Source organism: Oncorhynchus clarkii, chromosome 9 (assembly GCF_045791955.1).
Source record: "Oncorhynchus clarkii lewisi isolate Uvic-CL-2024 chromosome 9, UVic_Ocla_1.0, whole genome shotgun sequence".
NCBI classification, from domain to species: Eukaryota; Metazoa; Chordata; class Actinopteri; order Salmoniformes; family Salmonidae; genus Oncorhynchus; species Oncorhynchus clarkii.
This window is the reverse complement of record NC_092155.1, coordinates 7,381,594-7,394,653: the sequence shown is the minus strand read 5'-3', so window position 1 is coordinate 7,394,653 and position 13,060 is coordinate 7,381,594. Positions and strand designations below refer to the sequence as shown.

At 50.6% G+C, this 13,060-nt stretch overlaps 1 protein-coding gene across 3 annotated transcripts in view; it reads left to right on the top strand.

Annotated features, from left to right (window-relative positions):
• The window catches only part of LOC139415806 (exocyst complex component 6B), a 208,430-nt gene that overhangs the window by 53,180 nt on the left and 142,190 nt on the right, over positions 1–13,060 (top strand). For all 3 annotated transcript variants that reach the window (XM_071163913.1, XM_071163910.1, XM_071163912.1), the window contains exons 8-9: positions 4,342–4,410; positions 12,876–12,959. In XM_071163913.1, the coding sequence (XP_071020014.1) occupies positions 4,342–4,410; positions 12,876–12,959 (153 nt within the window). The remainder of the gene's footprint in view (positions 1–4,341; positions 4,411–12,875; positions 12,960–13,060) is intronic.

Sequence of the window (13,060 nt, the reverse complement as noted above, 5' to 3'; positions counted from 1 at the left end):
ACACAAAAGTTCACAGCAAAGCCACAACACAATACATTATTTGCACTATAACGGTGACAAACGGTGCCCACAATCTGTTAGGGCCTACATAAAGCTGTCCCAACAGCAGAGTCCCAACAACAGAGTCCCAACAGCAGTCCCACCACCTGACCACTGCTACACCTGGCTATCAGCAGAGTCCCACCACCTGACCACTGCTACACCTGGCTATCAGCAGAGTCCCAACACCTTACCACTGCTACACCTGGCTATCAGCAGAGTCCCAACAGCTTACCACTGCTACACCTGGCTATCAGCAGAGTCCCAACAGCAGAGTCCCAACACCTTACCACTGCTACACCTGGCTATCAGCAGAGTCCCAACAGCAGTCCCACCACCTTACCACTGCTACACCTGGCTATCAGCAGAGTCCCAACAGCAGTCCCACCACCTTACCACTGTTACACCTGGCTATCAGCAGAGTCCCAACATCTTACCACTGCTACACCTGGCTATCAGCAGAGTCCCAACAGCTTACCACTGCTACACCTGGCTATCAGCAGAGACCTTACCACTGCTACACCTGGCTATCAGCAGAGTCCCAACACCTTACCACTGCTACACCTGGCTATCAGCAGAGTCCCAACATCTTACCACTGCTACACCTGGCTATCAGCAGAGTCCCAACAGCTTACCACTGCTACACCTGGCTATCAGCAGAGACCTTACCACTGCTACACCTGTCTATCAGCAGAGTCCCAACACCTTACCACTGTTACACCTGGATATCAGCAGAGTCCCAACACCTTACCACTGCTACACCTGGCTGTCAGCAGAGTCCCAACATCTTACTACTGCTACACCTGTCTATCAGCAGAGTCCCAACATCTTACCACTGCTACACCTGACTATCAGCAGAGTCCCAACAGCAGAGTCCCAACATCTTACCACTGCTACACCTGACTATCAGCAGAGTCCCAACATCTTACCACTGCTACACCTGACTATCAGAAGAGTCCCAACACCTGACCACTGCTACACCTGGCTATCAGCAGAGTCCCAACATCTTACCACTGCTACACCTGACTATCAGCAGAGTCCCAACACCTTACCACTGCTACACCTGGCTATCAGCAGAGTCCCAACATCTTACCACTGCTACACCTGGCTATCAGCAGAGTCCCAACAGCTTACCACTGCTACACCTGGCTATCAGCAGAGACCTTACCACTGCTACACCTGTCTATCAGCAGAGTCCCAACACCTTACCACTGTTACACCTGGATATCAGCAGAGTCCCAACATCTTACCACTGCTACACCTGACTATCAGCAGAGTCCCAACACCTTACCACTGCTATACCTGGCTATCAGCAGAGTCCCAACACCTTACCACTGCTATACCTGGATATCAGCAGAACCTTGTCTGGCAGGGAAACAGTTCATTCAGCCTCATTTACTGTCTTTTTAGAAATAATAGCTGATATGGCTGACTTGCTTAAGCAAATGTGGTTTCTACTGACAACTGAGATGTACAAACTATGGCATAATGGGACGACAAGCGCACAAGAGGCTATCCATAATTTTGATTAAGACATTAATTAGCGAGCTAGGACGGACGCAGTCAATATAACTATTTGTTCAGCACTTTTGAAATGTACAGTGACAGACTCCAGAACATGGGCCGTTCCTACAGTATTCTCCCTGTACACCAAGTCAGAACCGTAAGATAAATAAAGGGGGCATATAAGGAGACATTTAAAGCTCTTACAATATTAGATTACATTTCTCTAAAATAGGTTATAGGCTACATGTGCACCACCAAGTCAGAACAGTAGGTGAAATTAAGAGGTGAAAATAGACTAAATTATTAGGGTGAGGCACAGCTTACAACACAACATACACTTAGTATTACTTTCTTAGCTACAGTATACATATCTCCCTGGCATATTACATCATTTATGCAGCTACATACAAGACATTTCTGGACTCACCTTGTGTTGTCACTTGAACAGGAAGTGGCTCGGCGGTCCTTTTGTGGGCAAATTTTGTCATCGAAGAAAGACAGAGGCCAGATTTACAATTCTGAGTTGGATGACCGTTCACAATGTATTTTCTCAGTCTGAGTTCCCGACTTCCCCGACTTACAATGTTTGCAGTTAGCCACTGCCACCCATTTCTTCCAAACCACTCATTGTTGAATTTGAGATTTTCATGTTTGTCCAATGTAATGTTTGTCCAATGATCAATAAGTTTTATCTATAATTTCTCTTCATTATTTATCATCATATGAATAAGGATTGATAATGATTTGCCAGTAGATTGTCGACTTGATTCATGATGACGACTGCTAGCTAAGATTTTCAAAGTATGATGTTGACGTGATCGGTCCAATCAAATATAATGTGATTTGACATTATTTTCTCTGTCGTCGTCAATGACCTTGAGCCGCCTTGGCAGCGCCCAGGGGGCTTGAATTCTTTAGCTCTACTCGACTTGGTGGTGACGTAGTGTCCCCATGAGTGACAGAACACTGAGCCAATCACGGCGCAACGCTCCATATTTTCTGCTGGCTAGCCCCGCCACCACAGAAAGCACTGAGTTGGGCTGAAACACCTGGGAGCTGCCTTCCTCAAATGTTTGTATGCGGCTTTATTAATTAATGATATATATATTTTTTACATTGTTTACAAACTGATATGTGACTCGAAAACAGGGAAGCAAAAAATGTGAGTCTCAAAACAGGTGGGGCTTTGCACTGAATGACGGGTCATTGAAGTGTTCTCATTAGAGACGAGAGAGATGGGAGAGAAAGAGAGACTGGGGAGGGAGAGAGACTGGGGAGGGAGAGAGACTGGGGGGGGGTGGGGGAGAGAGTAGCTCTTGGAAGGCCAACAAGCGCGTTGTTGTCTGTCCTCTCGAGGGTACGTCAAGGTTTTGGTGGAACAAAACGTTACCCTCGGAACTATTTCTCATCATTTTTTTCATCAGTTGTTAATCTACGTTTGGTAGATTAGATTTTATTGATCGTTGAGTGCCTTCAGAAAGGATTCACACTCTGTAAGGTCCCTCATTCGAACAGCGAATTTAAAACACAGATTCAACCACAAAAACCAGGGAGGTTTTTCCAATACCTCGGGAAAGAAGCCTTGAGAGATTATTAGTAATAAAAGGCAGACATTGAATATCCCTTTGAGCAAGGTGAAGTTATTAACTACACTTTGGATGGTGTGTCAATACACCCAGTCACTACAAAGACACAGGCGTCCTTCCTAACTCGGTTCAATATAAGGTTAAATGTCTGTGATTTTATAGAAAACTGAGGATAGATCAACATTGTCGTTACTCCACAATACTAACAGAATACATGTTTTGTTGTTGCAATAAGACAAAGTAAAAATGTAAAAAATAAATGTCCTGAATCCAATACAACCCATCACCGAGTATCACTCGTCATAATATTTATTTATTTATTTATTTTTTAACCCCTTTTTCTCCCCAATTTCGTGGTATCCAATTGTTTTTAGTAGCTACTATCTTGTCTCATCGCTACAACTCCCGTACGGGCTCGTGAGAGACGAAGGTTGAAAGTCATGCGTCCTCCGATACACAACCCAACCAAGCAGCACTGCTTCTTAACACAGCGCGCATCCAACCCGGAAGCCAGCCGCACCAATGTGTCGGAGGAAACACCGTGCACCTGGCAACAGCGCCCTTAACCACTGCGCCACCCGGGAGGCACTCGTCATATTTTCAAGTGTGGTGGTAGCTGCATCATGTTTTGGGTATGCTTGTCATCGGCAAGGACTAGGGAGGACTAATCGAGCTAAGCAACAGAATGAATCCTAGAGGAAAACCTGGTTGTCTGCTTTCCACCAGACATTCACATTTCAGCCGGACAAATAACCTAAAACACAAGACCAAATATACACGAGTTGCTTACCAAGATGACACGGGAATGTTCCTGAGTAGGGTAGTTACCATAACCCCACCGCCACCACGGGGCACTCTGTTCACATCAGCAAACTGCTCGCCCACACAACGCCATACAGGTACCAAGGGGCCCAGGAGTTGGTCGACTTCTCTCCAGTGTACCGGTGCCTCCACACCTATAGTCGTGTGTATTCTACCTGATATGTATTCTTGATATGCCACACCTGTCAGGTGGATGGATTATCTTGGCAAAGGAGACATGCTCACTAACAGGGATGTAAACACATTTGTGCACAACATCTGAAGAGGACTAAGCTTTTTTGTGCGTATGGAACATTTTCTGGGATCTTATTTCAGCTCACACTTTACATGTCGAGTTTATACTTGGTTGTGTATGTGTGTGTAAATCGTGTTTTTCTCTCTCTCCCAGGTACCAGGGGCCCAGGAGTTGGTCGACTTCTCTCCAGTGTATCGATGCCTCCACATCTATACAGTTCTGGTGAGTTCTACCCATCTCTCCTCTCTTTCTCCTATCCTCTCCTCCGTTACTTTGAGAGATTCTCAATTGGTTCTGCTAATTCCTCCGTCCTCTCCTTGCCTGCATTTTGGGAAAAAAAGGGGTGAAGGTAATCGAGGAGAGGCATTTCAAAGTAGCATATCGTTGTTAAATATGTCATTGTGCTTCTCAGAGAAAACAAAATCTGATTCAAATGTGGCAACTCTTCCACAAAAGACTCAGGTAGAATACAAACGACCGTCCTCGATGAAACGTGGCTATCGAGGAGGGGAGGGGCCTCTTCTGTTCTCCTAATAACTAATGGACATATCCTTGACCACTGTTCAGGTCATGGAGGAGAGAGAGGATGGAGGAGTTGAGGAGAGGGGCCTCTTCTGTTCTCCTAATAACTAATTGACATATCCTTGACATATCCTTGACATATCCTTGACCACTGTTCAGGTCATGGAGGAGAGAGGACTGTCTTTTGCACAAATGAGAATCTCCTCCATTCATCTCTTCTCTCAATTTTTTTTTGAAATATATCTGATGAACCAAACATTTTCTTATTTTTATTTTATTTTAAATATTCATATCATGTCCTCAGTGATTTTCTGCATGTTTTCCCCAAATGGACTGAATGAATTGACACCTTTTAGGTGTTTAATTGACCACACCCCCTCCACAGGATTGGCCCCGCCAGTAGCACCTTAGTAGTTTAATTGACCACACCCCCTCCACAGGATTGGCCCCGCCAGTAGCACCTTAGTTGTTTAATTGACCACACCCCCTCCACAGGATTGGCCCCGCCAGTAACACACCATTATTAGTGGCAGCAGAGGGTTTTGGTTGAAGCCTGGTGTACTGGTTACACCCTAAGGGAGGTTTGTTACCGCAGGCCTTTACTGTCTGTGTGTAAAGTTGTTCAGTTTAAAGGAGAAACTGTAGTTTATAATGAGTTATAGAAGGGCTTCCTCTCTGTTGATCTGGTCTGAACCATGGACTGTAATAATAAACAACACATATCATCTTGTAGTCTACTGTACTACAGAGACATGCTACTGTTTACTACAGGGAGGGGGGAATGGAGGGAGGGGGGGAATGGAGGGAGGGGGGAATCCAGGGAGGGAGGAATCCAGGGAGGGAGGAATCCAGGGAGGGAGGAATCCAGGGAGGGAGGGGGGAATGGAGAGGGGAATCCAGGGAGGGAGGGGGGAATGGAGAGGGGAATCCAGGGAGAGAGGGGGGAATGGAGAGGGGAATCCAGGGAGAGAGGGGGGAATGGAGAGGGGAATCCAGGGAGAGAGGGGGGAATGGAGAGGGGAATCCAGGGAGAGAGGGGGGAATGGAGAGGGGAATCCAGGGAGGGAGGGGGGAATGGAGAGGGGAATCCAGGGAGGGAGGGGGGAATGGAGAGGGGAATCCAGGGAGGGAGGGGGGAATGGAGAGGGGAATCCAGGGAGGGAGGGGAATCCAGGGAGGGAGGGGGGAATGGAGAGGGGAATCCAGGGAGAGAGGAGGGAATGGAGAGGGGAATCCAGGGAGAGAGGGGGGAATGGAGAGGGGAATCCAGGGAGAGAGGGGGGAATGGAGAGGGGAATCCAGGGAGAGAGGGGGGAATGGAGAGGGGAATCCAGGGAGAGAGGGGGGGATGGAGAGGGGAATCCAGGGAGGGAGGGGGGAATGGAGAGGGGAATCCAGGGAGGGAGCGATGGGGGAATCCAGGGAGGGAGGGAGGGGGGAATGGAGAGGGGAATCCAGGGAGAGAGGGAATGGAGAGGGGCATGGAGGGGGGAATGGAGAGGGGAATCCAGGGAGAAAGGGAGGGGGGAATGGAGAGAGGGGGGGAATGGAGAGAGGGGGGGAATGGAGAGGGGATTTCCAGGGAGAGGGGGGGAATGGAGAGAGGGGGGGAATGGATAGGGGATTTCCAGGGAGAGGGGGGGAATGGAGAGAGGGGGGGAATGGAGAGGGGATTTCCAGGGAGAGGGGGGGGATGGAGAGAGGGGGGGAATGGGGAGAGGGGAACCCAGGGAGAGAGGGGGGAATGGGGAGAGGGGAGTAATGGGGAGAGGGGAGTAATGGGGAGAGGGGAATCCAGGGAGAGAGGGGGGAATGGAGAGGGGAATCCAGGGAGGGAGGGGGGGAATGGAGAGAGGGGAATCCAGGGAGGGAGGGGGGAATGGAGAGCGGGGGAATGGAGAGAGGGGGGGAATGGAGAGGGGAATCCAGGGAGAGAGGGGAATCCAGGGAGGGAGGGGGGAATGGAGAGAGGGGAATCCAGGGAGGGAGGGGGGAATGGAGAGAGGGGAATCCAGGGAGGGAGGGGGGGAATGGAGAGGGGAATCCAGGGAGAGAGGGGGGGAATGGAGAGGGGAATCCAGGGAGGGAGGGGGGAATGGAGAGGGGGGAATCCAGGGAGAGAGGGGGGGGAATGGAGAGGGGAATCCAGGGAGGGATGGGGGAATGAATGAATGAATGAATGAATGGAGAGAGGGGGGAGGGAAGAATGGAGAGAGGAAATAATGGAGGGAGGGAGGGAGGAATTGATGGAGGGTGGGAGGGGAATGGAGGAATTAATGGGGGGGAGGGAGGAATGGATGAATGGTGGAGGGGGAGGGAGGAATGGAGTAATTAATGGGGGAGGGAGGGAATGAAGAGGGAGGAATGGGGGGGAGGGAGGGAGGGATGTGAAGGGAGGGAGGAATGGACTGGGCCACGACTAGGTCAGGGGCGAAGCAGGTGTCTGGGTTGATTGGGGAACGACTAGGTCAGGGGCGAAGCAGGTGTCTGGGTTGATTGGGGAACAACTAGGTCAGGGGCGAAGCAGGTGTCTGGGTTGATTGGGGAACAACTAGGTCAGGGGCGAAGCAGGTGTCTGGGTTGATTGGGGAACGACTAGGTCAGGGGCGAAGCAGGTGTCTGGGTTGACTAGGTCAGGGACGAAGCAGGTGTCTGGGTTGACTAGGTCACGACTAGGTCAGGGACGAAGCAGTTGACTGGGTCAGGACTAGGTCAGGGACGAAGCAGTTGACTGGGTCAGGACTAGGTCAGGGACGAAGCAGGTTTCTGGGTTGACTGGGTCAGGACTAGGTCAGGGACGAAGCAGGTGTCTGGGTTGACTAGGTCACGACTAGGTCAGGGACGAAGCAGTTGACTGGGTCAGGACTAGGTCAGGGACGAAGCAGTTGACTGGGTCAGGACTAGGTCAGGGACGAAGCAGGTTTCTGGGTTGACTGGGTCAGGACTAGGTCAGGGACGAAGCAGGTTTCTGGGTTGACTGGGTCAGGACTAGGTCAGGGACGAAGCAGCTTTCTGGGTTGACTGGGTCAGGACTAGGTTAGGGACGAAGCAGGTTTCTGGGTTGCCAGGGTCAGGACTAGGTCAGGCATGAAGCAGTGGTCTGGATTTGTGTGTGTTTGTAGGGGTTGTGACCGGGACAGGGCGGTCAGCGGAGAGGAGGCATGGGGTCTGGCAAGGTGTCTGTTTGGAGAAAGTGTTTGTGTGTGTAGACAGGGTGTCTGGGTTAAGAGAGCTCTGGGGACAGAATCATCCAGGGAACGGAAGAGCATGAACTTTGTGAGGAAGGACAGGGAGCTAGGGAGGAGGGGGGGACGATACAGAGGTTATAGCAAGGCTAAGTTGAGAGACAGACGGGGGCAAGGAAGGAAAGGGGATAGAGAGAGAGACTGAGGGAGGAAGATAGGGAGGTCACAGCAAGGACGAGAGAGACTGAGGGAGGAAGATAGGGACAGGGGGCTAGGGGGGAGAGAGTGCTCACGCAGAAGGGTTAACGTGAGGGCGAGAGTGAGGTGGAGGACAGGGAAGGGGGATGGCTGACCGATGGAGGAAGTTTGGGAGCTAGATAGTGAAAATATTGGATAGGGAGGGAAAGAGTGTAAGGAATGAGAGAGGAAGATGTGGAGGAGGAGAGGAGATGGAGAGAGGGTTGTCAAGGTGAGACTGAGTGCAGGAGACTTTGAAACTGAGGAGTGTTGGAGAGTTGAAAAAGTGGAGGGGTTGCCCTGGGTTGGAGAAGTTGGAGGGGTTGGAAGAAGTGGAGGGGTTGGAAGAAGTGGAGGGGTTGGAAGAAGTGGAGGGGTTGGAAGAAGTGGAGGGGTTGGAAGAAGTGGAGGGGTTGGAAGAAGTGGAGGGGTTGGAAAAAGTGGAGGGGTTGGAAGAAGTGGAGGGGTTGGAAGAAGTGGAGGGGTTGGAAGAAGTGGAGGGGTTGGAAGAAGTGGAGGGGTTGGAGAAGTGGACGGGTTGGAGAAGTGGACGGGTTGGAGAAGTGGAGGGGTGGGGAGAAGTGGAGGGGTGGGGAGAAGTGGAGGGGTGGGGAGAAGTGGAGGGGTGGGGAGAAGTGGAGGCGTTGGGAGAAGTGGAGGGGTGGGGAGAAGTGGAGGGGTGGGGAGAAGTGGAGGGGTGGGGAGAAGTGGAGGGGTGGGGAGAAGTGGAGGGGTGGGGAGAAGTGGAGGCGTGGGGAGAAGTGGAGGCGTTGGGAGAAGTGGAGGCGTTGGGAGAAGTGGAGGCGTTGGGAGAAGTGGAGGGGTTGCCCTGGGGTTGGGAGAAGTGGAGGGGTTGGGAGAAGTGGAGGGGTTGGGAGAAGTGGAGGGGTTGGGAGAAGTGGAGGGGTTGCCCTGGGGTTGGGAGAAGTGGAGGGGTTGGGAGAAGTGGAGGGGTTGGGAGAAGTGGAGGGGTGGGGAGAAGTGGAGGGGTGGGGAGAAGTGGAGGGGTGGGGAGAAGTGGAGGCGTTGGGAGAAGTGGAGGCGTTGGGAGAAGTGGAGGCGTTGGGAGAAGTGGAGGGGTTGGGAGAAGTGGAGGGGTTGGGAGAAGTGGAGGGGTTGCCCTGGGGTTGGGAGAAGTGGAGGGGTTGGGAGAAGTGGAGGGGTTGGGAGAAGTGGAGGGGTTGCCCTGGGGTTGGGAGAAGTGGAGGGGTTGGGAGAAGTGGAGGGGTTGGGAGAAGTGGAGGGGTTGGGAGAAGTGGAGGGGTTGCCCTGGGGTTGGGAGAAGTGGAGGGGTTGGGAGAAGTGGAGGGGTTGCCCTGGGGTTGGGAGAAGTGGAGGGGTTGGGAGAAGTGGAGGGGTTGGGAGAAGTGGAGGGGTTGCCCTGGGGTTGGGAGAAGTGGAGGGGTTGGGAGAAGTGGAGGGGTTGCCCTGGGGTTGAAAAAGTGCATGAGAGAGTGGAGAAGAAGGAGACGGGGAGGGATGGAGGAGAGAGAGTGAATGGAAGGAAAGGGGGGGGTGGTGTTGAAAGGTGTGACCTCCTCAACCTCAGCTTCACTTTCTTTCCCCCTCCCGTTCCCTCGTTTGTTTTGGTTCCTGCCAGCATTCATGTTTGTTTAGTTATGTTGTGTTCTTTACCATTTTTCTTCTCCTTCTCTCCTGTTTTTGTCCTTTGTTTCAGCCTTCATATACGAGAGACACACACACACACACACACACACACACACACACACACACACACACACACACATAGAGAGGCACATACACACACAGAGAGAGAGGCACATACACACACAGAGAGAGAAAATTGGGTTGGTCATGACCCCATGGAGAACTGTTGTTAGGCAGGTCGGTCCTGGGGACAAAGTGGATGCCAAGGGTGAAAGAACAGAGCTGCCACCAGTCCCTACCACACAATGAACTGAACTCTACACACAGAGACACAATGAACTGAACTCTACACACAGAGACACAATGAACTGAACTCTACACACAGAGACACAATGAACTGAACTCAACACACACAGACACACAATGAACTGAACTCTACACACACACACACACACACTTTATTGTTGATATGATATAAATATTTTCTCCAATAGAGTACTACCACTAAACCAGACGTGTACTACCACTAAACCAGACGACGGGTACTACCTCTAAACCAGACGACGGGTACTACCACTAAACCAGACGAGGACTACCACTAAACCAGACGAGTACTACCACTAAACCAGACGAGTACTACCACTAAACCAGACGAGGACTACCACTAAACCAGACGAGGACTACCACTAAACCAGACGAGGACTACCACTAAACCAGACGAGGACTACCACTAAACCAGACGAGGACTACCACTAAACCAGACGAGGACTACCTCTAAACCAGACAAGGACTACCACTAAACCAGACAAGTACTACCACTAAACCAGACGAGAACACTAGAATATTTGGGTTTCTTATTCTGAACATGACAGCTCGTTATGTGATTGATACCTGGAGGTTGGACAATTGGACGTGTCTGTGTCTGTGTCTGTGTGTGTGTGTCTGTGTGTTTGTGTGTGTGTGTGTGTGTGTGTGTGTGTTCGTTCGTGCCTGTATTAAACGGTCTGTGAAGTGGAGTGAAGGGTTCTTCGTGTGTTTCTCGTTTGGTCCCGTCTGAGGGAAAACTCCATGTAGGGCCAACGCTGTTGTTTACATGATCATAATTTCTATCAGATTTGAGTGTGTGTGTGTGTGGGGGTGTGTGTGTACAGTAGAACAAAGGCATATTGTTCAGGTCCAGTCTTCACCAGCATGGTAATATGGTGGAATTTAAACATGGGGCGAGAGACGAAGAGAGAAGAGAAAACAAAATGAATGTCTCGATTGGAAATGGGATTCTACTTCCTGGTTTTGTGTCTTTGTGTCTGTGTGTGTGGTTTTGTGTTTTTTGTGTGTGTTTCCCTACTGGCAACACTGTCCTAATGAGAGCCCCCCCCCCCCCCCCCCCCACTAAGATGCCTGTTGGTCTGTCTGGCAGTAGAGAACATTCCAGAATCTAGAGACTCCATTCTGTTCTGTTCATAACTGGAGATATCTGCCTTAGACCCTGTAGTCAGTCATCAGTAACGTGGCACTGCTTGTGTGTGTGTGTGTGTGTGTGCGTGTGTGTGTGTGTGTGTGTGTGTGTGTGTGTGTGTGTGCGGTTGGATGAGTGTGCGGTTGGACGAGTGTGGAAGAAGCGTGCGTGTATTATTAAACAATAGTTTAAGCAGAGTGAAGGTTTCTTGGTGGTAGTGTGAGGAAATACAGCCCACACGATAGCTGTACCCTCCCCCGAGGGTCTTGTTGACCTCTGCCTACACCCCACACTTCTCTCCAGAGTGTTAGTGTTGTGTATCTGACTTCATGGAGGTTGTCCAGTCAGCTTTACGGCCTGTATTGAAGTTTAGACCTCTTAGTAGAACTACTCTGGAGACCTCCCTGCCCTCTCTACCCCTCTAGCAGCCTCTCACCCACTCATCCATCCACTCCACCTTTCCCCTCTCCAAGGTCTCCCTCTCGTTCTACCCTCTCTCGTTCTACCCTCTCTCGTTCTACCCCCTCTCGTTCTACCCCCTCTCGTTCTACCCCCTCTCGTTCTACCCCCTCTCGTTCTACCCCCTCTCGTTCTACCCCCTCTCGTTCTACCCCCTCTCGTTCTACCCTCTCCCCCTCTCTCATTCTCCCTCCCCCCACTACCCCGTCTCTCTCTCTGATGGACTGCTGTGGTATGTCTCTTCAATAGACATTGTTCTCATTGAGAGAACTGCCAAGGTGCGGAAAAGCATTCGTCCAAGGTCCTAATTTTTCTTAGGAAATATTAACAGTTTGTCTTCAATCAAATCTTGTTTTGAATTTATTTTATTGGAAACATTTTTCATTATAACAGCGCACCAGATGTGAGTGAGCATGGTTCTGGCCTGCTTCTGGCATGGTTCTGGCATGGTTCTGGCCTGGTTCTGGCCTGCTTCTGGCCTGCTTCTGGCCTGGTTCTGGCCTGGTTCTGGCCTGGTTCTGGCCTGATTCTGGCCTGATTCTGGCCTGGTTCTGGCCTGCTTCTGGCCTGCTTCTGGCCTGCTTCTGGCCTGCTTCTGGCATGGTTCTGGCCTTTAGTTTCAGCTTCCCTGACTGTGGAGGGTTATCAGCCCAGCTTTGGTTTCTTATCTCTGGGCTGGGGCAGTACTGTGGGTCCTGGTCTGGGTCTCAGCTAGAGGCGATAAGGACAGAGACCGGGGCTACTGTTGGAGGAGGATGGAGAGGGGGCCTGGGGTTTATCACTGTAAAGCAGTGTGTGTGTGTGTGTGTGTGTGAGACACAGGAGCAGAATCTGTTGTGAGTGACTGATATGCTACAGATATGCTCGACTTTGAAGAGAGATTGATGACGCCAGTGGAAACAGAAGACCTTAGTGACTGCCCAATCACTGACTCTCCCTTGAATGAGAGTGCCTTTTGTACCCAATATCAAACTTTTGTTTTTCTACCAAATTCCTCGCGTCTGTTTCCGTCTTGACTTTTAACCTCTTTCAAATGTTTTTTTTTTATTTTTTTATTATCCAAACCTGTTTTTAATCAGTTCTACAAATAAAACGAGTAACTGACGAATGTCAATACGTATGGCGAGCCAAGGGTTGTCATGGCTACCGTCTCCTCTCTGTTGCCATCGCGCACGGCCGGTCTCTAAGGATGTTGTCCATGTTGTTGTTTTTTTACCCAGGGTTCCCGGGAGCAGTTCGAGAACTACTACAGGAATCAGAGAAGGAAACAGGCTCGCCTCGTACTGCAACCCCACTCTAACATGGTAGATACCACCCCTCACCACACCTCGTACTGCAACCCCACTCTAACATGGTAGATATCACCTCTCACCTCGTACTGCAACCCCACTCTAACATGGTAGAT